Source organism: Nannospalax galili, unplaced genomic scaffold (genome assembly GCF_000622305.1).
Source record: "Nannospalax galili isolate Female #2095 unplaced genomic scaffold, S.galili_v1.0 scaffold805, whole genome shotgun sequence".
NCBI lineage: Eukaryota > Metazoa > Chordata > Mammalia > Rodentia > Spalacidae > Nannospalax > Nannospalax galili.
The window spans coordinates 1,670,424-1,697,925 of NW_008353486.1; the positions used below are offsets into that span (position 1 = coordinate 1,670,424).

Genomic DNA, 27,502 nt, shown 5'->3' on the forward strand with positions numbered 1-27,502 from the left:
GATTTACTTCCTGAACTGTTTTGGATTTTTTTTTTTGAGACAGGTCTCCCTGTAGCCCCAGCTGTCCTGGAACACCATGTAGACCAGGCTGGCCTCAAACTCACAGAGATCTTCGTGTCTCTGCCTCCTGAGTGCTGGGATTAAAGGTGTGCGCCACCACACCCGGCCTATAAAACATTTTTTAATTTGTTCTCCTTACATTTAATAAAAAAAACTAGATAAGAAAAGCAGTAAAATTTGAGTAACAAGTCATGTTTTATTTTTTTCTGGTCTTTAAAAAGCCTTCCTCAACAGGCAAAGAATTCTTTGAATAGCATCTCATCGAGAAATTACCCTTTGCTCCCCAACCTTACCCTTGTCTCATTATAGGAGTGTATTTAGATATTAAGAATCATCAAGAATTATTTGGGTACTTATATTCTTATTTAGTGTTACCAGCAATTTGCTTTTGTTTTTTTGAGGCAGGATTTCATGTAGTCCAGTGTAGCCTCAAACAATATGTAGCTGAGGCTGATCTGCCTCTATGTCTCAAGTACTGGCATTACAGGTGCTTCCAACAATTTGCAAATTAATAAAGGCTTTTTTCTCTAACTGATTTCAATTTCTCATATAGGCTAGAGAGACTTGTGTGTTTTGTTTCAGTATAACTTTGAAAATATTTGCAGTTATATAATTTTACGTGTCATTTTGATAATGTTTTTCCTAAAGTCACAAGTCCTTTTGCAGCTTTGTATGATAATTGCTAACACTAATACGCACTGCTTTCTATGAGCAAGATACTTTCCCTTCTCGTTTGTGTTGTGTTGCTGAGTAGTAAACTCAGGGTCCCACACTCACTAACTACGTTCCCAGCCCAGCAAGATTCTTTTTAAAATGCTTCTGGAGTCAGTGAAGTGGTTCAGTGTACAAAGTTGTCTGCTACCAAGCCTGATGACCTGAGTTTGATAGTGGAAGAAGAGGACTGACTCTCACAGGTTGTTCACTGATCTCAACACCCATGCTATGCAGTGTGTGCATGCATAGACACACGAACACACAAACACATCACATACATACGTACATACACAACTAAATGTAATTTTAAAAAGCTTTCTGTGAGTATATTGTCATTTAATTCTCAAAACAATCCTATATAGTAAGTAGTGCTTAATAGTGGTAGGTACTAGTAAGTAGTCCCCATTTTTCAGAGGAAACCGGAGCACAGAGTAATTTTCTTAAGGCAAGTAATAGGCAGATATACCATTTATATAATTTCAAAACATGCAAAACTATACCATTTATTTGCCAGAATTCATGATGTGTCCAAAGCATAAAAATAGGACTGGAGAAATTGCTCAGTGGTTAAGAACACTGGCTGCTCTTTCACAGGCCCTGGTTTCCCAGCACCTACATGGCAGCTAACAGCCATCCATAGCTCAAGTTTCAGGGGATCCAGCACCCTCTTCTGACCTCCACAGGCATTGTATGTACATGCAGTTACATGAACTTACATGCAGGCACAATATACATACACATAAAAATGTAAAGTGAAAAAAAACCCAAAATTATAAAAACATGCATGGCCTAGGGATACTCAGCTCAGTGGTAGAACTTTTACCTGCATTTATCAGACCCTGGATTCAGTCCCAGCACTGCACAAAAAGAAAGCCTGGAAATGATAAACACCAAGTAAGAATTAAAGGGATAAAGGATCCGAAAGGAACCCGTGACTTTTCAAGTGGATTTTCAACACCTGTCTTTCCAATGTATCTGAAACATATTTGGTTAAGAGATTAAGATGTCACAGGTATACAGTGGGTGTGGGATCACTTCTTTCCCCCTGAACTTTGTTTTATTGCTCGAAATGCTTTATAGTAAAATGAAGTTTTAAGTGCTTACCTTCAAAACAGTGTATCACTGTGTCTTTCAGTATTATGTTTCAGAAGAAAATAGGGAAGTTGTCAGTGTTATTTTGTATTGACTTCATTTTAAAATGCAAGGAGCTTAAAGTTTTTCAAATTTCTTTTCCCTTAACTTCTTGGCCCGGGCTCCCTTCTAATTGGTGCCAAACATCTCAGCAGCCCTGTATGACATTCTTAGTTTTGGTGTCTTGCTGTAGTTTACAGTAGGGACTTATAGGTAGAGAGGAAGAGTTCCTGAGAAATAGAAAGAGGAGAAAAACAGTTAATATTCCATTTTATTCTTGTTGGTCACTACGACCTCTGTTCCAAATAGCTAACCTAAAGGCAAGCTTTTTCAAGAGAAATTGCTAAGAAACTAAACGTCTATATGGTCACTGTTTAATTTACAAGCATTATAATAGTGAGTAGATTTCCTGCAGTAGATTATATTTCTATAAACATGGCATATTGTAAACCATTTCAACTAAATATCTGCTAAGGCCATCATACCCTCTTTTTGTCATTCTTACAAGTATTTGGCAAGTACCTGCTCTATGTCAGGCCCTTTTCTAGGTGTTGAGGATACTGAAATGAGCAAACAGTAGTAAAAAATAATAACTTAAAAATAGTAATAAAAGTCTGCCCTCATACAAATTTGACTTCTTGTGTGTATGTGCATGCATACATGTTTGCATTTGGGACAAATATCACCCTAAAATGGCACATATTTATGCTACATAAAAAGAATTCAGGGCTAGAGAGATGGCTCAGTGGTTTAGAGCACTGGCTGCTCTTGCAGAGGACCCAGGTTTGGTTTCCAGCAGCCATGTGATGGCCAACAACCGTCTGTAACTCCAGTTCCAGGGAGGGGAGCCAACACTCTGCTGATCTGTAAGGCATCACACACACAGGTGCACTTACGTACATGCAGGCAAAACACTCAGACATACAAAAATAAATAAAGCCAAAAAATTAAAAGATAAGGAAAAGAGTTAGTTTGGAGGATAAAGGAGTGCTGCTTTTTTAAGCTAGGGACTGGGCAGTTATGTGGTGTTAATGGGGCTGGCTGTTTGTGATGGAGTTAGAGAACATATAAGGCCTACAGGAAGTAAGAACAAAATAATGTAGAAGCAAATGTATGCCTGGAATATCCAGAAGACAGTGGCAGGTAAATCCAGTGTGGTTAAAGTAGTAGGAGTGTCAGTAGGAGGTCAGATCAGAGACAGAGGATGGGTGGGCAGTGTTGGAAACTCTTTATAGGCATTCTAGTGACCTTAGCTTTTTATTGTGTGCTGTGAGAAGTCATTGCAGGGCAGCCAAGTAAAATGTCCCGTAACGTATGTTTTACTTGGGTATGTTAGAGTTGAGAATGTGAAAGAGCCTATCCCCAAGCATGTGAAGACTGTGGATTCAATCTCTTGTACCCCACTCTACCCCCCAGTAAAGATACATGCACCTACTGTAGAGAAAATAGACATAGGAGTACAAGAGTGGCAGCAGAAATGTCCATTTAGAAAATGGATCCCATAATACAACTCAGAGACTGCAGTGGCCAGGATCATTGTGATAGGAGTAATGTGAAGTAGTAGAACAGCTTTGAATTGAAACCTTCAGTAATCTTTCCATTCCCACACTCAAAAAAGTTATAGCGACAATCCTTTATAAAGACTGAAGCCCAGACAAGCAATGTCTAAGCCTACTCCGTTCATCTGTCCTGGATTCTAACCAAATTCTTATTACATGTTTTATTGTGCCTTGACAGTGCCCCATGTGCTGTCCTTAGTGCCTGTCATTTTCTCTTAAATCCTTCAACTTATTTTTCTTTCTTGGGGCTTTTTCCTCATTTTCACCATTCCTCCTCTTCCCAATCAGCTGTGATCTGTTTTTAGAATCCTGATTGTCAAAGGCTACATTTTTAAACAGAGATCTCTTACTGTTTTGGTTTAGATTTTTTTTTTCCTGCCAAATCAGATTGGTTTGGATTCTTAAAGCAAGGTTTCACTATATTCCTGCCTGGCTTGGTACTTACTGTGCAACCCAGGGTGGCTTCAAACTTGTGGCTTCAGCCTCCCTAGTAATGGGATTGTAGGAATGTGCCTGCCACCACACTCGGCTCCTGATCTCTCACTCTCCCTATTAGTAGTTAATATAGCACACATTTTTACACACACACACACACACACACACACACACACACAAAATGTGTTGCTGTTACAGTTTTTGAGACAGTGTCTCACTATATAACCTGGCTGACCTGGCTCTACTATGTAGACCAGGCTGGCCTTGAACTTAGAGCCTCCTGCCTCTGCCTCCCAAGTGCTGAGATTAAGGCAGTGAAGTAGTTACCTTAGGTGGGCATGGTGGCACAAGCCTATGATCACAGCACTTGGGAAGTAGGAGGAGGAGGAGGATCAAGAGTTCAAGGTCATCATTGGCATCATAGTGAGTTCAAGGTTAGCCTGAGCTACATGAGAGCCTGCCTCAAATCAAATTTACCTAAACTATTTGGATTTAGGTTTTTTGCAATATGAAGGAATGCTTGTATAATTGAATGTTTTGAAGAAGGTCAGGCAGCTCACAGATAGAAATTTGTACATTATCCCAGTGAGAGGGCTCAGTGGATATGGGTCTTGTCCACAAGCCGGGTGACCTGAGTTTGATCCCTACCCATATAAGGAAGGAGGGAAGGAGAGAACCAACTCCTGAAAGTTGATCTCCAACTTCCACACATACACTGTGGCACATACACAAAAACACAGACACACATTCTCTAAGTAAATGTAATTTTAAAGTTAAAATAATCGCTGGATGTGGTGATGCACACCTTTAATCCCAGTACTCCACAAGCAGAGGCAGGCAGATCTCTGAGATCAAGGTCAGCCTTATCTATATGGTGAGTTCCAGGATAGCTGAGGCTACAAGGAGACCCTGTCTTAAAAAATAAAAAATTAATAAGTAACAATAATAAATTTAAAAATAAACCCTGTTCACTTATTACACTGGAAGCAGTAATTTATTTAAAGGAATTTGAAAAGAAAGAAAATAAATCTTACACTTTTGGATTAGGACCAATTTCTGATTTGTATGACCAGTTTAGCCATGACCAATCTATTATTTTTATTTTATGGTATGAGTGTATTGCCTGCGTATGTGTAAGTATACCCGTGTTGTGCAATGCCCATGGAGGTCAGAAGATAGCATTGGATTCCCCTGGAACTGAAGTTATGGCCGGTTGTTAGCCGACCATGTGGGTGCTGGGAATCGAACCCAGGTCTACTGAGCCATCTATCCAGCACCCATCATAACCAGTTTTTAAGAAAAAATGAAGTAGAACTCCTTGGGTGTGGTGGCACATGCCAATAACCCTAGTACTTGAGAGGTGGAAGAGGAGTTTAAGGCCTGCTGGGGCAACATGAGACCTTGACTCAGAAAAACCAAAAATAAAACAAAAGAAGGAAAAATGAAATAGAACTAGAAAAGTCAGAGTACACAGAGAATACATCTGTTTTGATGGAACTTAAAAATAAAAGTTTCTTAGATCATCAATATAAGATACATTCTCTGGGTCATCAGGGGGAAAATAGTATGAGAAATCCTATTTATATGACACGCTAATTTGCAGATCATTTCTAACCAGAGATATTTGGTAGATTGCAAATAGTTTTGTTTTTGTTTTTATTTTATTTTTTCTTTAACTTTTAGTCTTTATCCTTTCCTTTCTCTATCCTGAGCAAAAGTAAAGTTTTAAGCCAGCCTTTAATCCCAGCACTAGGGAAGCAGAGGCAGGGGGATCTCTGTGAGTTGGAGGCAGTCTGGTCTCCATAGTAAATCCAGGCCGGCTATGGCTATAGGGAGACCCTGTCTCAAAAAGACAAAAAAAAAAAAAAAAAAAAAAAAAAAAAACCCACAAAAAACACTAAAGCTTTAAGCAAAAACATTAAGAGGTTAATCAGCTAGAAATCTGTTTACTATGGAATTCTTTCCATAGCTTCCATGGAGTTAGTACAGGAAGTTCACCTGGGTGTTCTCTACACACGTGCACGTATAAGTACTATTTTGGCAAAGTATTGTTTTATGACAATTTCCCCACAAGTAGTCCTTGTGGTAGTGTTTTGTTTTGATCTGTGGATTATGTATAGTTTATAGTTTATGCCTCATTTCCTTCTGTCACTTCACTTGTTGCTACTTTATCTTTTTTTCATTGATGAAGGGCCAGAGAACCAGTTAAAGTAAAACTAATATTACCTGGAAAATTTTTAACTTGTGAGTTAAATCTAGTGTTACGTACGCCATATTTTAAGGCCATATTTGTAAGTTTTAGCTTACCTAGGATATTAGCTCCTGCCTTTCCTATTAGCTCAGGTAATTGAATTCTCACTGCATTCAGTTATGGTTTTATAACTATTGTAGATGTTGCCTTTTGTAAAAGGTAAGATGCTTTTATTGTAGGCATACATAATTGTTTGGAGATCAGAGTGTGGAATGAAGGGCAACTGACAAGAACCTGTCAAGGTGTGCTCTTTTTTTTTTTTTTTTTTTTTTTTAAAGTAACAGACTACTGTGTTGTCGTTAGTCTTGAAATTCCACAAAGTAGTTTGTGATTTTTTTTTTTTTTAGTCTCTTGAGGTTTAATGCATCAGTTTTGACCAAAATACTAGTTTAAAACATACAGGAAGAAATTCCTTTCAAACCATGTCAGCTATTTGTGGCAGCTGTTTGCAGAACCTTCTACAGGAAAATTTTCATGAAGTACTAAAGAAAATTGCTGGAAAGCAAGCAAAGGGAAGTAGTTGGATTACCCAGAGTATAGCATCGTGCTCTAGTGACACTAGCCAACACCTCCATGTATGCTGAGAAATTGCTTCAAATCAGAGCCTGTGTTCATGTTAGCAATTCTGTTGAAAACACTAATAAATTTTTGTCCGTTAGCAGTTTTTCCCCTAGTTTGCACATGAAGACAGTGTAATTTTTTCTTCAGGCAGGTTACAGCCCAAAGGGTTGCATTTACCCTCTCCTGTTCACATTTCAGGCCAGCATTCCTCAGATTACACTTACTTTGATTGACCCTATGTGCTTTCTGATTTATTTGGTGAAACACTTGGGAGATCAAAGATGGGGTTACTGAAATCTAGTTCCTGTGGGAAGTATATTCAAAAGCAGTCAGTAGAATAAATGTCCCAGCAAGAACAATATATTCATTTCCTATTGCAAGCCAGGCCCTAAGGATGTAGAAGCAACAACAGAGGCCTGTGTCCACACAGCATTCATGGTCTTTAGCCCAAGCAAAGTAACTTGCGGGAGCAGCTTCAGTGGAGTGGTAGGGCTGAAGCTGCACTGTCTGGAGGACTTGAATGGGAAGTTAGGAAGTAGAGGTAGTGCTAGAAGCTCTGTGGTGAGGAATTCAGAAAGGCACAGAGGGAGGCTTTTGTTGTTGTGGTTCTGATTTGTTGTAAGAATAAAAGTCTTGCATGAAGAAATAAAGTCTCAGCCCCTGAATATTATTTCAGAAGTCAAACAGAAGGTCCAGAGATTATCTATGGATAGGATTGTGGATAGTAAGATTTTAGTGAAAACATGAAATCAAGGTAATTCTTCCTGCCTTTTTAAATTGTATTTTACTGTAAAGATTCTGAGACATAGGTTGGGCATGGTGGCCCACGCCTTTAATCCTGGCTCTCGGGAGACAGAGGCAGGCAGATCTCTGTGAGTTTGAGGCCAGCCAAGGCTCCATGAAATTGTAGACTGAGGATAGAGAATTAGAGTGACTACTGTATTATGTTGCTGTACCATAGTGCAGAGTCGCAGGGAAAGCAGTTTTTCCCAAGTGCTGATGCACCCTCCTCAGGGCTGCTTCTGTTTTTGTCCATGTTATCAGCAGGTTATCAGCATGTTAGTTATTCAGTTTCTAGGTGAAGTAGTTTGGGGAAATAGTTAATTCTCAAATATGGTTTGTTAATATGACAGTTTAAAGGTAAAACAATCTGTAGTGTTTCTACTAATCTTAGTTTTTACTTGAAACTATCCAAACACAGGTAAAATGCATTATTATGGATTTATATGTGTTAAAATGTTTGGTTAAAGGAATTTTTTTCAGTTTAGGATTGAACCCAGGGCTCTGTACTTGTTAGGCAAGCACTGTACCACTCCTCAGCCAAGGAAAATGTTTTATGGGAAATTTCAAAAACCAGTTCCTATAAAATGACAACTCTTAACTGCTGTTTAATAAGGTAATTAGCACTTCAGTAAATATGTACAGCTGCTTGTGTTAGAACTGACGTGGCATTTAATGATTTTTGTACTTTTGTGAATTGTCTTTATTGACATTAAAGCCAGGAAAATAGAAAATTTTGTTGTCACTTTGAGAGGTGTGGCTTTTTTAGTATGCTCAACTTAGGCATAAAGCTACTTTGTTGCTTGTTTTTATTCCCATATATTGACTACTGTCTACATTAATTTTGAAACATTTGCTTCTTGGCATTTTTGTTGGTTATACTTTGAATTTATAAAAATCTTCTCTTTCTAAATTAATGTGGAGTTTCAGAGACATTTTTCGGAATAGCTCAGAAACTATTGTATGAGGAATTCTTAAAATGTTTGCTGCATTCATTTCTGCAGTATTTTAAATCTTATCAAATATTTGATTAGCTTACAATTAATTCTCTTACTGCTTATGCTACAGTTATTAACTTTAAGCATTTATTCGTCTGTAAAATGAAGATGATTTCTACTTCATAATAGTACAGGGACTAGATGATGCTGTATGCCTATAATCCTAGCTACTCTAGAGTCACTGGTGGAAGAATTGTGAGTTTAAAGCCAGCCTGGACCATATACAAGACCTCTATCAAAAAAGAAAAAAACGCTTTTTAATTACTAATGTTCTCCACATAATATTGGAACATAATAAGCCCTTAATAAATATTAACTTAATATTGGAGTTGGGCATGGTGGTTACGTGTCTATAATCTCAGCATTATGAAACCTGGTACAAGAATATTGCTCCAAGTTTGACTCCAGCTTGAGCTACATTGCAAGACCCTATTGTGTGACAGTATTCCTAGAGAGACATAAACAAACATCTACTCACTCCAGATAAGGAACCAGCAACAGACCAAAGTAAGGGTACCACCAAAGGCCAACTCAGTGAACGACTGAATTTTATTGGGGTTATTTATAGGAATTTGAGTGAGGGGTTGCTTACAGGAACAGAAATGACTCAGACAGCTGCACTACCAAAAGTCCACTTCACCGTGGGTGACAGGTCACAGAAGCTAGAAACCTGGAGTGAGTGCACTGCACAACTTTGAGGCAGTTTGACATGGCAGAAAGTATCCTTTCTGCTTAGCTCAGTTGGGCTGAGCCTCTCCAGGCAGCTCTGCTGATCTCCTTCTTTCTTCCAAGTAGCTCAGCTTGTTTTAGAGTGTTTTCTTGTTCCTTACAGCTTTTATATGCTTATGAAGAGAGAGGCCTAATTAATCTGGTCAAGTTTAGGACCTTGAAGCTATTTTGTTGTTTACTTCCTGAGCCTCTCTACAGGAATGTTTTACTTCTCTTCAGAACATCCATACCTTAGGCCAGGAGTGGTGGCACACTCCAGAGGCAGAAACAGAGTTCAAGCCAGCCTGGTCTACATAAAAAAATTAGGTGCTCTCTCGGTGTTATTAGTATGTTTGAAGATAACTGCTGAGAACAGTCATCCAAAAAGGGAAGTTAAAAGTGATCATTTTGTAGACATTTAACTTTAGAGCCTTTAAAAGTTTTGTGACATCATGACCCTCTAAATATATCAAAAACAGAAAAGCATACTAAAATCCAAATCTTCACGTGGCTCAGAGGAAGGCTTTTCTCTATGACTCGAGTAGAACAGAAATTTAGAGTGTATAGGCAGATTCAATACAGTGCATTTTGACCTCTTGAAAGTCCCGTAGCGATACTGTAAACATTTCAAAGAATTTGAGCTCCTGTAACACCAGGCAAAATATGTATTGCAAATTGGTGTTGTTTATATATCATTTTAATTCATTTTTCTAAAGAAAATACAGATTTTTCTGTTTTCCTATCATCACCCAAATTATTTTAACATGTAACATGATTAATCATAAATCTCAGATACAGGACTGGAGAGATGGCTTAGTGGTTAAGAGCACTGGCTGCTCTTGCAGAGAATGCAGGTTTAGTTCCCAGCACACATGGGGTGCCTCTCAACTGTCTATAATTCCAGCTCCAGAGGATCCAGTGCCCTCTTCTGGCCTCCATGGACATCAGGTGCGCACTGCACCTACACACAATGCAGGTGAAACATTCTTACACGTAAAAATAAAAGTTTTTTTAAAACCTCAGATACACCAGATGAAAAGGTAGTGGTGTGTATGTGTCTGTGTCTGTGACGGTGTGATCCATTGCCAGTATACTTTGTACTATCAGAGGGTATCAGTCACATAACTTCAGGTGAAGTAGTTTGTTTTCTTTTCCCTTTTCCTATCACCATTCTTATTTGTACTCCAGCCATGCACCTCAGTCCCTGTAAAAGAAAGATTGTAAAAGAACTCTAGAAGAGTTCTAGATAAGCTAGATAATCTAGGGCTATCTATCTGGTCTTGAAAGATGATGTATACATTGATGCAGCTGGGCTGGTGCACTGTAAAGAGTTTCTTCTGGTGAGCAGTGTGTGCTTTGAGCATTCAACTTGAATGTGGGTGAGAAAGGACAGGAAGGTGGTGGGGACTAATTACCTCTTTGAGGGATATTCAGAGAGTACCTTTTTTTTTTTTTTAACTGTCAGTGTTTTAATGTTTCAGAAAACAAAAAAAAGTTCACAGAATTATGTTTGTTTTGTTTTAATCTAGTACAGGCCACAGGAAACAGTTAACCAATACAAAAAATATTTCTATACCCCAAAGTAGTTTATCTAAATATTTGCCAACTTCAGTGTCATGGTACTTGTAGTTTTGTACTTGAAGTGACAATATACAGAGATGGAAAATTAAGAGGGTTTTTTTATTAGAGAGGCAATATGCAAGGGTAGCCCTTGCTAAAGATATGCAGTAAGAAAATGGAGGTGCTAAATGGTGAGCAAGGCTCTCTCCAGTCCACCTCTACTGCTTTCCCAGAGAGTACCCTTTACCTTGTGTATATAAAGAATCCTTTCTGATCCAATTGGGTACCTTTTTTAAAAAAAAATTATTTTTATTTTATGTGTATAAGTGTATTGCCTGCATGTATATAAGTGCACCCATGTTGTGCAATATCTGCGGAGGCCAGAGGAGGGCATCAGATCCCCCAGAACTGGAGTTAGGGATGGTTATTAGCCACCATGTGGGTGCTGGGAATCGAACCAGGTCATCTGCAAGAGCAGCCAGTGATCTTAACCACTTAACTATCTCTCTAGCCCCACAACCAGGTACCTTTTTTATAAGCCTTTATTTTTATAGTCTTCGATCTAACTGGGTAGAAGCTATATAACTTTGAAGTGTCTTCAAGGCACTTGTGAGAACTGACTTTCATTTGCCTAGTCTTCTTCAAAATACCTGTCTTTTAACAAACTATTACTGGTGTCGAGATGATAATCTCAGTCTTTTAACTTCAGATTTAGACCCAACCAAGCCTATGAAATTATATAATCTACTTATATAAGTCAAGTTGTATATTTTTGAAGGACTGGTTATAAAAATTAGTAATAAAGTCAACTTCATGTATCTTTAATGTGGATAGAAATATTTTTTTGCAATAATTGGTGATCCACACCTTTGATCCCAGCACTTCGGAGAGAAAGGCAAGCAGATCTCTGTGGGTTCAGGGCCAACCTGGTCTGCATAGAGAGTTCCAGGCTACTCAGGGTTACATAGTAAGACCCTGACTCAAAAACACTAAAAAAATGAAATAAAACTCCCAGAAAATTTTACTGTGTCCAGGCCAATTCCACTTGAAAGATGCTTTATGTTAATTAAAGTATTAATTATATAATAAATTTACAAATTAAATTATATTTAGATAAGCTTTTTCAATACTTCTGTACTTCATATAGAACATCTTAATCATCTTTATACCCCCTTCCCCATTGCCCTCCCCCATATCCCTCCAACTTGAATTCGTACATTCTGTTATTTATGTTAAGGCCTGTCTTGTCAAGTCAGTGTCCCCAGATGTCCCTCAGTGCAAATTCATCCACTGAGGTCTAGTCAGCCTATCTAGAGTCCCTCCCTTTAAGAAGATCACCTCTTCCTCACCCAGCCATAACCAGCTGCCAGTAATTCCTCAACTAAGATTGGGGCCTGTTGTCCATTTCCAGGGTTCTGTGCTGGATTTTTGTCTATTTACATTTGCATGGGTCTTGTGCATGCTGACTCCATTGCTGTTGGTTCCTATGAGTCTCTAAGATCTGTGACCGCTCCAGCTGCGTGTATTTGGCTAGGTTACAGTACCATACACAAGTTTCCTCCCATTGAGTGGGCTTTAAGTCCAGTTAGGTAGCTATTGATTACCCGCAAGATAAAAGTGACACTACTGCACCAGTGTCATTTGCTGTGCTGGTCATTGATGGGGTTTTTAGGCCTTGAAGCTGGGGTTGGATGTTCTCCCTTACCAGCTTGCGTACTGCTCCTTCAGGGGAGGTGGCTTCCAGCTCAGTTGCAGCTCCATTGCTCCAAATCCTGTGTCCGAAGTATGTCCTGTCTTCAGCAATAGGGTCTTGCCTTCAAGTTCTGGGAGGTAATCAAGGGCTGTGGCAATAGCCTGTGTGATTTGGGGGAGTCTCTTGGACTACCCTGGCCAACAACTCAAAGGAAGGTTTCTCCTGTCTCCTACTGTTTCTTGTTATGTAGTCTTCAGCTGTACACATGGACTCATGTAGAGATAGTGTGTGTAATTCTTCAGTAGGTTTTTGAACTAATACGATTCCCTCTGGGTTTTTATACTAATTAGGCATTATTCGTTGCTCCTCTCTCTCTCTCTCCCTGTCTTATCCTCCCTCTCTGCCCTCCCCATTTAAAGTGTCCCCATTTTCCCCATTTCTTCCTTGTTAATTCCTGCCTGCTATGGTCCCACCTCTCTTGAGCTTCTCCCCATTTATCCCCATTAGTTTCTTGTAGCCCTCCTTCTCTCCCTCTCATTTAACTACCCCCATTTTACACATTTCTCCTATAGTAACATCTGTTTCTTACTGTTCTTTCTTGGGTTCTTTCTTTCCTTTTACCTCCCTGGTTCTCTCCCATTTTCCTGGTTCCTGCAGTTATATCAGCATATATATTCATATAAGAATTTGGTGCTAGGACCCACAAATAAAGGTTTTTCTGAGTCTGCGTTACTTCACTTAGTATAACAGTTTCTAGTTCCATTCATTTCATTGAGTATCACAGTTTCTAGTTCCATCCATTGCCTGCAAATTTCTTGATTTCGTCTTTCTTTACCACCGAGTAGAACTCCATCGTGTAAATGTACCACATTTTCATTATCCACTTGTCAGTTGAGGGACACTTAGGTTGCTTCCATCTCTTAGCACCACACGGAGGCTGGATACAGGCTCTCGGGCAGTGTTGTCAGGTCTGGGCCCCTACTATAGGGCAGAGAAGCCTAGCTAAGCCATTTTTTTAAACCCAGAAAATATGGGGTTTTAAATATCTGCTTCTACTTGGGGAAGAGGTGGGCGAGGTACTTTAATACTGTGCCTGGCATACAACACTGTTTCTTCATCCTTCCTAGTGGCCTATTTACTTCACACCACAAGATGTTCCAACCAGCTTTCTAATTTCTGTATAACCTGAACAAATAAGGGGTCAGTGGGGAAGGTATTCAGTTTGCTGTGTTATGCCTGTTTGTTCGAAGACAAGGTTAGAGGGAAGTAAACACATGAGGGTATTATCTTGGCAGTCAGATAGAGTAAAGCCATAGTAAACACAAACAGTTGACACAAGAGTCTCATTACTGGGTCATAAACAGAGTGTGCTAAAAGTAGTCAAAGCAAACTGAGAATCTCAGCAGGGCTTCTGTACTTTGCAAAGTTTTACGTGGGTAATCACACTCTTATTTATAAGACTGGGGTCAGTGGAGTTGAGTAACAGTAATTAAAAATGCAAACCAAAGGGATTGGAGAGATGGCTCAGTGGTTAAGAGCACTTGCTGCTCCTGTAGATCTGGGTTCAGTTTTTAGCACCAACATGGTGGCTCACAACATTCAAAATTCCAGTTCCAGGGGCTCTAACACCCTCTTTTGCCTTCCTGAGGCACGCGGCAAGCATGTGGTACATGTACAAACATATAGGCAAACATTCATACACATTAAATATAAAAGGAAAAAAAAGGCAAGCTAAAGCATACTTTCAGGGCTACAAACCAGGTAGGTCAACGGATTGGTGAATTGAGAATTTTGGTGTGGGATGTCTGGCATAAAGGAGTCAGTAGTCCAGCAGCAATCAGCCATGGACTGAGTGGAGCCCTGTGGCAGGTTAGCAGCCAAGACAGCAGAGTATGTGTGAAAATATTTCAGTATTAGTCTTTCACCAGAAGAGAAGCTGCACTTAAGGATTTCTGTGATAATGGAAAAGAGGAGATGCTGAGTCTGTAGACTGCGACCTCTGGAGTCAAGAAGGAAAATGAGCTTAGGAAGTCAAAGACAAGAAAAAAGGAATGGGGCCAACTATCTGTCAATGTAAAAGTGGTTTCTCAAGAAGAACAAAGCTGGAGAACAACTTAAACTACCAGACACCGGGGTATGATTTAAAGCCAAATGGTCTATGAAAACAAAAATGCCGTTGGAAGGGTAGGCTCTTCAGTACTCAGCAACACATACACAGAAGGGGGCAAATATTTGATTCTACCTAATATTTTGTATAAAAATAAGCCGGGGTTAAAGGCATGTGCCACCACACCAGGCTTTCTGGATCATTTGAACCTTCTTTACACAGGTTGGTTAGCTGAAACTTGGAGGCAGTGACTTGATCTCTCTGAAAGCTTCTGAAGGATGAACTGAGCCAGAGCCCACAACGGCTGAAGAGGAATGTAGAGCAATGCATGTTCTTTCATTAGTGTTCAGAAATCATTATTGAGAAATTTGGAAATTTCTGTAGTCTGGAAGGCTGCTAGAGCTTGTAACACCTAGAAAGGAAAGTAGACTACTTTACCAAGACTTGACAGAAAAGAAACTACTACTTCCTGTGTTGTTGCCTTGGTTATAGGTTTGGCTTCAAATTTTTGCTTCAGATTTTTGTATATTTGTGTTAACAGCTGATTTTGAAATAGGCCCGAGCCAATTATTCCACCTTCAAACAATGAAAGATTTTGGAAAAAATAGTAATTTAGCCACAGATTTTGTTGGAAACATCACACATGGTTCTTTAAAAATCAGGTATTGCCTGGGATGGTGGTGTATGCCTTTAATCTCAGGCAGAGGCAAGCAGATTTCTGTGAGTTCTGTAGGCCAGCCTGGTCTACATAGTGAGTACCAGGCCAGTTAGGGCTACAGGGAGACCCAGTCTCAAAAAGACCACAAAAAATAGTAATAAATCAGGTATTGTTGAGTTCCAAAGTTTATGTCTATGATCTTACCCCTTGGAAGGCTTAGGTAGAAAGATTACCATGAGTTTGAGGCCAACCTGAACTACATAGCAAGAGTGCATCCGAAAAAAAAAAAAAAAAATTAGCCATTAAAGGAATGTGAATGGTACAGTCACTTGAAAGCCAGTCTGGCAGTGTTCTGTAGCACTAAATACACATATGCCATAGTTCCCAGCAGTTCTACTCCTGGCTTTTGTCCTAGAAAAATGGCAACTTAACATTCATACAAACACCTGTATGTGAACGTTCTTGGCATCTTTATTATAATTCTGTTTATAATAGTAAAATACTAGAAACAACCCAAATGCCTTTCAGCAGTTAAATGAGTGAACAAAGTAGTATATCTGTGCATTGAAACTCTACTGACTTGTTGATACATGCAGTAACCAGGATGAACCTCAGGGGTTTTATATGGTGTGGCAAAAAGTCACCTTTAAAGGGTTTAGCTACTGTCTGATACTATTTACATAACACTCTTGAAGCTGGGCCTGGTGGTGCAGACTGTAATACCAGCTACTCCAGAGGTTGAGGCAAGATCATAAGTTCAAGGCTCATCAGTGGTACAGAGCAAATTCAAGGCTAGCTTGGCAACTTAGTGAGACTCTTGTCTCAAAATAAAAACTGAAAGGAAAAGTGAAAGCCGACTAAGATCTGCTTACGATAATGTTAAAAGCCTATCAGCCAGTTTCTGATTTTACTACTGTATTGAAGCCGTACAATATGTCAATATTGCCAGAGGCTGGTTTAATGGTATATAGGACTATACTATTATTACAACTTTCTTTTATTTTGTTATTGTTTCACTGATCATGTCTGGCTGAAGCTCCACTGGATGAACTCACAGGGAGGGACATCTGGGGACACAAACTTGATTTGAAAGGCCTTAACATATATGACAGAATGCATGAAATCCAGGGGGGGAGCTGGCAGTATATGAGGGTGCAGATAGGGGAAGGGATCTGAATATGATTAAGATGTATGGAATGTACAGAAATTCAATTAAAAAGCAGAAAAATAAGAACTCATCAAATGAAATCATGAAAATTTACTCATTTGTATCTATTTCTCAAATATACTTTTATTACTAAGAAATAACATACGTGCCAGCTGTGAGATTTAATTTTTAGAAATATTGTTTCTTTCATAAAACACATAGACAAAATTATATCCTAATTTTTAACAAGAAATTTTTAAAAAATAAAGTATATTATATAGCCCTGTTCATGAAAGCAGAATTTACAGTAGCCAAAAAGTGGAACCAACTCCCAAGAATCCACTGACAGATTATGGCATATATACACGGTGGAGTATTATTCAATCTTAAAAACAAATAAATCTGAGATTAGCTACAAGAGATGAACTTTGAAGACTTTATGCTATATAAAGTAAGCCTGAGAAATAACTGGTGGGTACATAAGATGTTTTGGAAGATTAAAAGGCTATCTAAAAAGAGAGAAATGGTGGTAAGGGTAATAGATATATATATATAGCTTATGTAGTAATACATTTATTTAAGTGTACACATTTTCCTTATTTTTATTTATGTGTATGTATCTATGTGTCTTTTTAAAACACTTTATTCAGAGATGATTTCTGCCAATTAAAAAAGTTTTTTTTTAACTTTCCAGACTGTGATTTTTATCTCTAGAAGCTCAATTGATTTACATTTCTGTAGGGCACAGGTGAAGGCGCACTGGGGCTGTAGAAGAGTCATAGAAAAATGATGGAAAACCTCTTGGTACCTGGGAATGGGAAAGGTCCAGTGTCAAGGCCTGGTTGCCCAGGACCACATGTGGAGTCAAGACCACAGCTAGCCATCAGTGAAGCAAGTGCTCTTGATCCCTGGGCCATCTCTCCAAATACATTTTTCTTTTCTATAGTATATTAGTTATGCAAAGTAATAGATTTCATTATGACATTTTCATATGTACATATTACTTTCATCATGTTCACAAATGTATATATTTAAATGCAGGCATGCCGACCATAGTAGCATACTGCAGCTTGTAATTCTAGCATTCGTGAGGCTGAGAGAAGAGGGTCACAAGTTTGAGGCCAACCTGGGCTATATAGTGAGACTCTTGTCTTCTAAAAAGAAAGGAGGGACACTGAGGAGATGGCTCAGTGTGCATTCTAATTTGCTTCTCTTCTCTGTTATGATGAAACATTGACCAAAAGCAAAAAGCAACTTGGGGAAGGAAGACTTTATTTTATCTTACACTTAGTAATCCATCATGAAGGGAAACCAAGGCAGGAACCTGGAGGCAAGAACTAAAGCAACCTGTGGAGGAACACTGCTTCCTCTGGCTTGTTCAGCTAACTTTCGTCATAGCCCAGGCCCACCTGCCTGAGGATGGCACCACCCACAGTGGCCTGGGCCCTCCTACATCAATCAGCAATCAAGAAAGTACCTCACAGGCATGGCCAAAGGCCAGTCTGACGGGGAGTTTCTCAGTTAAGGTTCAGTCTTCCCACACTATCAAGCTCACAACCAAGATGAGTAAAGCAGTTGCTGCTGCAAGCATGGGGACCCGAGTTTGGATCCCTGGAACCAACATGGACAGGGGAACACTTGTTTATAAACCTGGGGTTCCTGTGGAGGTAGGAGGCAGAGATGGGAGAACCCCCAGAAACAAGCAGGCCAGCCAGCCTGGCACACACAGTGACAAACAAGAGACTTTCAAACAAGGTGGAAGGAGAGGTTCAATACTGGAGGTTGTTCTCTTACCTGTACACATACACTGTGGCACACATGGACCTGCACACACACATACACACACGCTATACACATGTATACAAAAATTAATTTTTTTAGTGTAGAAGGTAGAGATTATTGTAGACTAATAATGAGGTACTCTCAAGGGTGAGAGTAGACAGTGGCCAAAGAGACAATTGTATTAAAAAATATTTTTTAGAAGCTGGAGAGGTGACTCGGCAGTTAAGAGCACTGGCTGCCCTTGTAGGGGACCCAGGCTCAATTCCCAGCACCCACGTGGTGGCTAACAACCATCCACACTGACGCCCTCTTCTGACTTCCACAGGCATTGCATGACACTGGTATACTTACATACATGCAGGCAATACACTCACACACACACACACACACAAATAAAAATTATAAAATATTTAAAAGTATGTCTTTAATGCAGACAGATAACTCTCCCTGACTACTTTAGATTTTTTCATTTTTAAGACTTATTTTTATTTATGTGTATGTGCATGCAACTTGTATGTAAGTACTCACAGAGGCCAGAAAAGTACATCGGATCCCCATGGAACTGGAGCTACAGGTGGTTGTGAGCTGCCAGACATGAGTGCTAGGAACCAAGGTCAGATCCTCTGCAAGAGCAGCAGCAAATATTCTTAACTGCTAAGCCATCTCTAGCCTCAATTTTTTTTTTTTATTTCATTATGAAGGCTGGGGAGATGGCTTAGTGGGTAAAAGCACCTATTATATGAGTACAAGGGACGGGTGTTTGAATTCCCAGCATTTGCATAAAAAGCTGTGTCGTTCAGGCTGCCCGTAACCCCCAGTTGGAGTACAGAGACGGGTGAGTCCTAAGAGTTCACTGGCTAGCCAGTCTAGCTGAGAAGACACACTTCTAGTTCACTGAATGACTGTCTTAAGTCAGTAAGATGGAGCGTGATGGAGGAAGACAATAGGATCCTGCTCTGGCCTCATGTGCACACACAAGCATATGTACCCCACACTCATATACATACACATACACATGCGTGCACACACACATTTAATTTTGAAACGATCACAAACATGAGTCACAAGGTCATTGGGATAACTGAGACTATTGCCAGTCTTACCTCGTCATTTCCAGGTGTCTGTGTATGTTCCTTCCACGGAGAGCATTCTCTTCTGTAGCCACAGTGCTGTCCTTCAGAATCAAGAGATTAACAGTACATACTGTTGCTGTCTAATCTTTGGACTTTGAATTTCAAAGACTCCCAATGACCTTTATAAAAAGGGAATCCATTTGAGAATCAAGTAATTGCATTTACTTAGGTCTCTTTAGTCTTCAGTCAGAATTCTTAAGTCTTTGATACTTATTATCTTGGCACTTTTATAAGTCAATTGTTTTGTAGTGTGTTTGTCAATTTGAATTTGTCTGAAGTTTCCTCATGAATTCAGGTTATGTATTTTTGATAACAATATTCCAGAAGTGATTGTGTATTGTTCTAATTGCATCTCATCTGTGATACATGAGTTTGGTGTTCCCATCACTTATGATGTACATGTTGATTAAAGTAGTGTCCAGCTTCACCATATAAAGTTATACTTTTTCCCTTTATAATTAAGTATATCATGGAAAGATACTTAGAACTGATAAAGATATCCTGTTACATCTGTCTTTCTTTCATTCTATCCACATATGTATTTATATCTATGAGGACTCAGATTGTTGTTTTATTCAGTGGGTTATAATCTGTTCTTAATCTGTTATAATGTTCAAATTATCCCTGATTTGACTACTAGGATGGAGACCCTTTGAGCTAGGTTTTGTGTCATTTTGGTATGTTACCATCACTGCGAATGCTTTTAAATATTAGAGGAAAAAATTTTCAGTTAATGACTATATAATATGCTGTTGTCAGACTTTTGTGATGATTTGTTTAAATAATTTCATTTTGTTTTAGATTCTTGGTTTGTTTTTGTTGTTGTTGTTGTTATTGTTGTTTTTAAAGACTGCTCAAATTGTAGCCCTGACTGGCCTGGAATTCCCAGCTTCCCACGTGCTGCAGTCACATGCAACACTTTGTCCTCCACCTCGTGCTGGGATTGTAGATGTTCGCCACCATACCCAGTTTGTGCTGAGGATAAAATCTAGGGTCTCATACATGCTAGGCAAGCCTTCTACCACCTGCACCACATCCCGAGCCTCAGTTTTATATATATATATTTTTTTTTTAAGTTCAAATAGTACATATAGCCAAAAGCTCTGTAACTATTGCAGTCACACTAGCAGAATGTGTACAGGGGGCACTTTTCTCCTAAAATAGTGTAATGGCTAATCTCGGTTGCCAATTTAACATACCTAGGAAGAAGGAACCTCATTTGAGAAATTTCCTCCATCAGATTGATCTTATGGCTATTTCTGTGAGGTGTTTTCTTGGCTGTTGATTGATATAGAGGGGCCTAAGCCACTGTGGGTTGTACCTCCTTAAACAGGTAGGTGGTCCTGGGCTGTATGAGAAAGGTAGTGGAACAGGAGCCTGGAAGTAAGCCAGTAAGCAGCAGTTCTCTATGATCTTTGCTTCAGTTCCTCCCTCTAGGTTCCTATCCTGAGCTCCTAGTCTAACTTCCCTTCATGATGAACTGTTAAATGTAAGATAAAATGAATTCTTCCTTCCCCAAGTTGCTTTAGGTTAATGTTTATCACAGCAAACAAACTAGGAAAAAATGGGAACTTTTGAAATTTTTTTATTTATGTAGTGATGGGGGCACACAGAGTAGATGTGGAGGTCAGAGGACAACTCTCCAGAGTCAGTTCTCCTGCCACTTTGTGAGGTCCAGGTATCGAACTCAATTTGTCAGGTCTGCGAGTAAGCATCTCTACCTGCAGAGCCAACTCACTGGACCAAGAACTTCTTAGTTAAGGGGAAACAGTTTAGAGGCTAAGTTATCTCAGAACATTAAGGACTAGACAAAAAAAGAAAATAGGATTTATGTGCATCTTTATAATTTTCCCCTTTGTAAATCAGCAATAGAAGAATATCTCAGCTAGTGGAATTATTTCCTCCTCTATACGATTTCATAAAGAAGATAATTTCAAATTAATATATGGTAATGGAGTCTTTTTTTCTGACTTGAATATTTGTTTCTAGTAAGGCTCATGACTGACCAGTCCTTAACCTCAAAGATCCTTTCACTTTCAATCTGTGTGTATTTACTGATGAGGTGGATTTCTTGCATGCAGCATATTGATGGGTCTGCTTTTTAATTCAGCCAGTTTGTATCTTTTAATTGGAGAACTAAGACCATTAATATTTGGGTATAAAGCAGCTCCTGTCGTTTTGTTATCTTTCTTCTGGTTGTTTTGAATACTCTGTGGGAGGTGTTTGTTTTTTAGATAACATCTCACTGTGTAGCCCTGGTGGACCTGAAACTCAGATCCTCCTGCCTCTGAATGCTGGGATTAAGGTGTGTGCCACCATACCTGGCTCTTGTTCATCTTAGAGGTTTGATGATTTATTGAATTAATCATATTTGGTTCATTTTAAATTCTCATTTGCTTATTTACTCTTCTTGTGAGATTTGTTCTTTCCCATGCTTTCATGATTGTATTCATTCTACTTCCTCCTCTGTGTATATGGTTTAGAGGTCATGAATTCCTTTGGTGTAGGCTTATCTTTGAAGGTTTTTTATCTCCTTTGATTCTGTTGGTTAACTTTGCTGTACACAATAATCTTAGTTGATAGTTACTTTTTTTCAAACTTAAAATACATCATTCTATGCCCTTCTAACCTTTATAGGGTTTATGCTGAGAATTTTGTTATTCAGATGGACTTGCTTTTTTAAGTGACTTGACCTTTCTTTCAGCTTTCAGTATTCTTTCCTTGTACTTTTGGCAGTTTAACATAATACCAAGAGGTTCTTTTTTGAATATGTCTGTTTAGGATTTTAAATTAAGATTTGGGAAATTTGGGGGTGGAGAGATAGCTCAGTGATTAAGAGCACTGGCTGCTCTTGCAGAGGAGCCAGGGTTTGATTCCCAGCACCCACATGGTGTTCCAGTTCCAGGGATATCCAGCACTCTCTTCTGACCTCCAAGGACACTGCACCACACGGGTACACTTAGATACATGCAGGCAGTACACTCATAATACACTCATATACACAAAAATTTTTTGCTAATTTTTGAATAGGTTTTTGGTGCATTTAGTCTATAGCCCCTGATTCTTTGTCTACACCAGTTATTCATAATTCTGGTCTCTTACTCGTGTGCCATAGGTCTTGTATTTTCTGTTCCTAATCCCTTATGTCTGAATGATAATTTATTAATGTTGCCCTAAAGCCCTGATATGCTTGATCCAGTCTGTTGGTGAGGCTTTCAACTGAGTAGTTGACCTGTTGAGCTTAGTTTTTCTAAGAATTGTTTGCTTTTTTTTTTTTTTTTTTTTTTTTTGGAATCTCTCTATTGAATTGTTTTTTCATACCTTGCACCATCTTCCTTAATTCATTGAGATGTTTATTTATTATTATACTCTTTCAGTTCATTTTGGGGGGGGGGTTGTGACACAGGGTCTCTCCCTATAGCCCCAGCTGTCCTGGAACTCCCTTTTGGCCTTGATCTCACAGAGATCCACCTGCCTCTGCCTCCTGAGTGCTGGGATTAAAGGAGTGCACTCCCACTCCCAGCTTCATTGATCATTTTTTTAAAATTAATCTTTTTAATTCTTTGCCCAGCATTTTATTTATTTCATGCAGCATTTCATGTATTTGGTTCAGCTACTGATGAGTTATGAATTTTTGCAGAGATATTGTCTTATTTTTTCATAATTCTTGTGGTTTTTTTTTTCTATGTTGAGATTTGTGTGTCTGTTACGATGATTATCTCCTCTCCTTTTTTTTTTTATGTGTATGAGTGTATTGCCTGCAAGTTTGTAAGTGTGCCCTTGTTATGCGGTGCCTGCAGAGGTCAGAAGACAGTGTTGGATCCCCTGGGAGTGGAATTATGGTTGGTTGTCAGCTGCTATGTGGGTGCTGGAAATCAAACCCTGGTCCTCTGCAAGAGCAGCCTGCTCTTAACCGCTGAGCCATCTCTCAGTCTTCCCTTCTACTTTTAGGTGGGGGTCTCCTCAGTCAATCTTCTCTTGAGGGCGTAATCCTCAGTGCTGCTCAGAGAGAAGAAAGCAACTGCAGAAACAAGTTGTACTTGCTGTGCTGGATTCCCTTTCCCCTGCTCTGGCGCCAGGGCTGGAGTCAGGGGTTGCTTGGTGGTTTTCTGAGTTGCCTTGCTGCTTCTTCAGTTGCCTTTCAGTGTTTCTGTTCATCCTTTCACTTGTTCATCCTCACTCATTATCGACCTCGGACCCCAGCAGCACTCGTCTTTTTTTAGACAAGGTTTGGCTGTGTGACATAGGACTCCGTATGTAGTCCATGCTGGCCCCAAACCTGCATTTCTTCTGCCTCAGCATCCCAAGTGCTAGGTTATAAGGTGTGTACCACCACAGCCAGCCAGTTGTGTATTTTTTTAAGCTATTTTTCTCCGTAGGTGAGATTACACAGTTATGATCTACAGATTTTTTTTCTTGTTTCTATCCCATGGGGTGAGGGGAAGTGAGCTTGGGAGGTAGAAACAATCAAATCCCTGGCTTGCTGGCTAGCTGGCCTAGCCTACTTGACAAGTTCCAGGCCAGTAAAAAAACCACATGGGGGACAGGGATCAAGATTTGTCCTCTTGCCTCCACAGACACACATGCACCTTTATATATACATGTAGCTATGCGATTACATAGTTATGACCTACTGGCTTTTTTCTTTTTTTACATATTTGTTACTGGAAGCATTGTTAGAACATTAATGAAATGTTAGGGATTTCAGAAAATCTTGAACATATACTTTCAAAAGCACACCTATAAAATTTTCTCTCAAGTACTTATTTTTTTTTAATTCTCTTCAGATTTTTAAAAAACTCTCCTTCAAATTTATGTACACACAAACAACAGAGCAGTTTAAGTTTGCATTGTTTTGTTGGTGGTGGTTTTGGTTTGTTGTTGTTTGGGCTTTTGAAGACAGTCAAATGGAGCCCAGACTGATTAACTGTATATCTGAGGATAACCTTGAACTCCTGATCCTCCTGCTTCTATTTCCTAAGTGCTGAGATTAGAGACACTACCACCATGCCCAGTCAACTTTGCTTCTTTTCAAGTAGCTTTGAGATGATTTTGAAAGACCTTGTTGTATGTAATCTACCCCCCTCAAAAAAAAATCTTTTTCTTTTTTTTTAAGGTACAAATTAATTATTGGAAAACCACTGAACAATGGAGCCAGACATCATTCAAATATACTCTTCATCTCCCCCACCACTAGACAATGGAGCAGAGGATGATGATGAAGATGAATTTGGGGAATTTGGTGGATTTTCAGAAGTTAGCCCTTCTGGTGTAGGGTTTGTTGACTTTGATACACCAGATTTTACTCGCTCCAAGGAAGACTTTGTACCTTCAAACCATTTTATGCCAATTCATGATTATTCAGAAAATGTAGACAGCCTTCCAAGCTTTAAGTCCATTAAAAATGGTAATGATAAGGATATCACTACTGAACTTTCTACTTCTGTGAAAGGTCAGTCTGATGTTGTACTTTCTACCACCAGCAAAGAAATTATTTCACCTAAAACTTTAGGTACTTCCATTGATGGCATGGAAAGTCCGGGAGATTTAAATGAAGCAGTGGAACAAGGACCAAATGCTGAACAACCCAGAAGTTTCTCTCCAGGAGATTTTAGAACTGATTTAAACATTGTTCATCAGACCAAGCAGTTAGAGAGCTGCAATGGTGAAAAGCCTCCTGGTGTAGAAATTCTAACAAATGGGTTTGCAGGGTCAGAAACTGTAAATCCTCAGGGAACAGATGATCTGGACAACATAACTGATTCAAAGGGATGGAAGCCTCTTAGTGCTCACAGCGCTGAGTGTAGTTTTGATTCTGCACCTAGTCCTGTTGAGGAATTTGCAGATTTTGCTGCATTTTCCCAAAAGGAAAGGATACAACTAGAAGAACTAGAACATGCAGTTTTAAATGATGGGGATCCACTCCCCATTCAGGAAAGCAGCACCACTAACACAGCCAACGAACTGCGTTCTGTAGAAGTATCTTTGGGTAGAAACTCTGATGATAAAGGAAACATCAATAGAGAACATCAGGCCTGTGTTTCAGAAATCAGTGGTGTAACCAACAGAGGTTTCCATGTTGAAAAACAAGGCCTTCAAACACTGCAACAGGATGAATTTTTAAATTCAAATATTCAGTCTGAGGCTTGGAGCTTAGTAGACTCAATTGATGATTCTGAAGCCATTAGGATAGAGCAGTGTAAAGCTGAGGAAGATGATTTATTTACTTCTAAATGTGCTGACCTGTGCGTGGATTCTGTTAAAACTTCTGATGTTAATGAAGAAGTTGGTTCTTCCAAAGAAGAGAGTAGAAAGTTTACTAATACCGAAAGCCCAAATGTTGATCCCACAGAAGAAAATGTTATGGATGATTCTGCAAGCATGAAAAATGGTAATAATAGTAACAACTTTGTGAGTTGTCATGGTACCAGTGAGGATGATTTTGGTGACTTCGGCACAGCCAGTGGCACCACTCCACCGTTTATTACTGGTACTCAAGATTCAATGAGTGATGTCACTTTTGAAGAGTCCTTGGAGCATTTTCTACATTTTGGTGAAACAGGTGATGATTTTGGAGAATTTGAGGAGGATACAAATGCTGTTTCTAGCCAAGAAGAAATGGTATTTACTGAGTCAGACCTAAAACAGACTTCTGACAGCTTATCAGAAGAGTATCAGTTGGCAAAAGAGTCTAGTGGAAAAGGAAATGAACCTGATTCAAAACTGAAAAGTGGGCAAGACAATGAGTTTGGGGATTTTGATTCTGTCCCAGATGTTCAAGGCCACAGTAGTACTTTTCAAGACTCTGATGATTTTGCAGACTTCAGTTCAGCTGGTCCTAGCCAAGCTGTAGATTGGAGTGCTTTTGAGGGTGAACAGAAAGATGGTTGTTCTTGGGCTGCTTTTGGAGACCAGCAAGCTACTGAATCTCATCATCGAAAGGAAGTCTGGCAGTCACATAGGACAGATGAAAATACTGATACTTTGGGTGTCCCTAAGATGCACAGTGTTCCTTTAGCAGCTTCCAAAGGGACAGTTGCTATTGGCCATTTACAGGAATCAGCCACTTCAGTTCAGGTATTTACTCATTTTCTCGATTTTGTATGATATGATAATTGCAATGGAAATGTCTAATTCAGCTTTAAGGAAAAAATTTTAACTGAGTACCTGTTAAAGGAGTCTCTGTATGATATGAAATATTTGTTTGCCTGATTTGTAGGTTAGGTATATTTTTTGTAGCCCTTTAAAAAGTTGTAGGCAGGGGCTGGAGAGATGGTTCTGTGGTTAAAAACACCAGTTGTTCTTGTAGAAGACCAGGGTTCAGATCCCAGCACCCACATGGCAGCTACCAACTCTCCGTAACTCCAGTTCCAGGTGATCCGATGGCCTCTTCTGTCCTCCACGGGCATTGCACGACATGGGTACACTTACCAACATGCAGGCAATATACACATACACATAAAATAAAAATAATAAATAAAATATTTTTAAAAACATATAAAAAGTTGTAAGCAATTCTGTGATAAAACTTTGTAAGATTGTTATCCTAATGAACTTCTTTAATGGTCACAAAAATTCATCAATTTAGATTATTCCTGAATAATAGTTGTGTAAAAAACAATTAGCCATTTCTTCCTTCTGTTTTTATCTTTACAGTGATTTTAAAAGAGGGTAAACTTTTGTTTTCTTAAAAATTAGAGGTAAAAAAATATCTGTTAACTTTATCTCTTAAAGATTAAACTAAGGAGCCGAAGAGATGGCTCAGTGGCTAAGAGCATTGGCTGTTCTTGCAGAGGACCCAGGTTCAGTGCCTGACAACCACCCAAAACTCCATTTCCAGGGAATCCAGTGCCCTCTTCTGGCCTCTGCAGGCATTACACACACAGGTGCACTTACATACATGTAGGCAAAACATGCACATAAAATTTTTTTTAATTCTAAAAAAAAAAATTAGATTGAAGTACAGTTTTTATTGAAGGAGAGAGCAAACAGGATTTGAAACCTCATACTGTGCTGGAATTTGTATTCTGCATTGAATAATAGGGGAAATGTAAATTTGGGCTTAATAATTTAACAGCTACAGAAAGATCTGGCGTTAGATAAATTAAGGTTTAGCCTTAGAACAAGAAACGACTATGGGTTAGTTTATTGTGGTTATTTTAATTTACTTATAATTTTTTGCTTGTGGGTGGTTTATTTGCTTTTGTTGTTGTTGATTTGTTTGG

At 39.1% G+C, this 27,502-nt stretch overlaps 1 protein-coding gene across 3 annotated transcripts in view; it reads left to right on the plus strand.

Moving 5' to 3' along the window:
• Positions 1–27,502, plus strand: part of Aftph (aftiphilin) — a 71,908-nt gene that overhangs the window by 2,227 nt on the left and 42,179 nt on the right. For all 3 annotated transcript variants that reach the window (XR_003846693.1, XM_008850635.3, XM_008850636.3), the window contains exon 2: positions 24,394–26,354. Coding sequence is in view for 2 of the 3 variants with exons in the window: in XM_008850635.3 (XP_008848857.1) it covers positions 24,426–26,354 (1,929 nt within the window). In the remaining variant the exon portion in view is untranslated. The remainder of the gene's footprint in view (positions 1–24,393; positions 26,355–27,502) is intronic.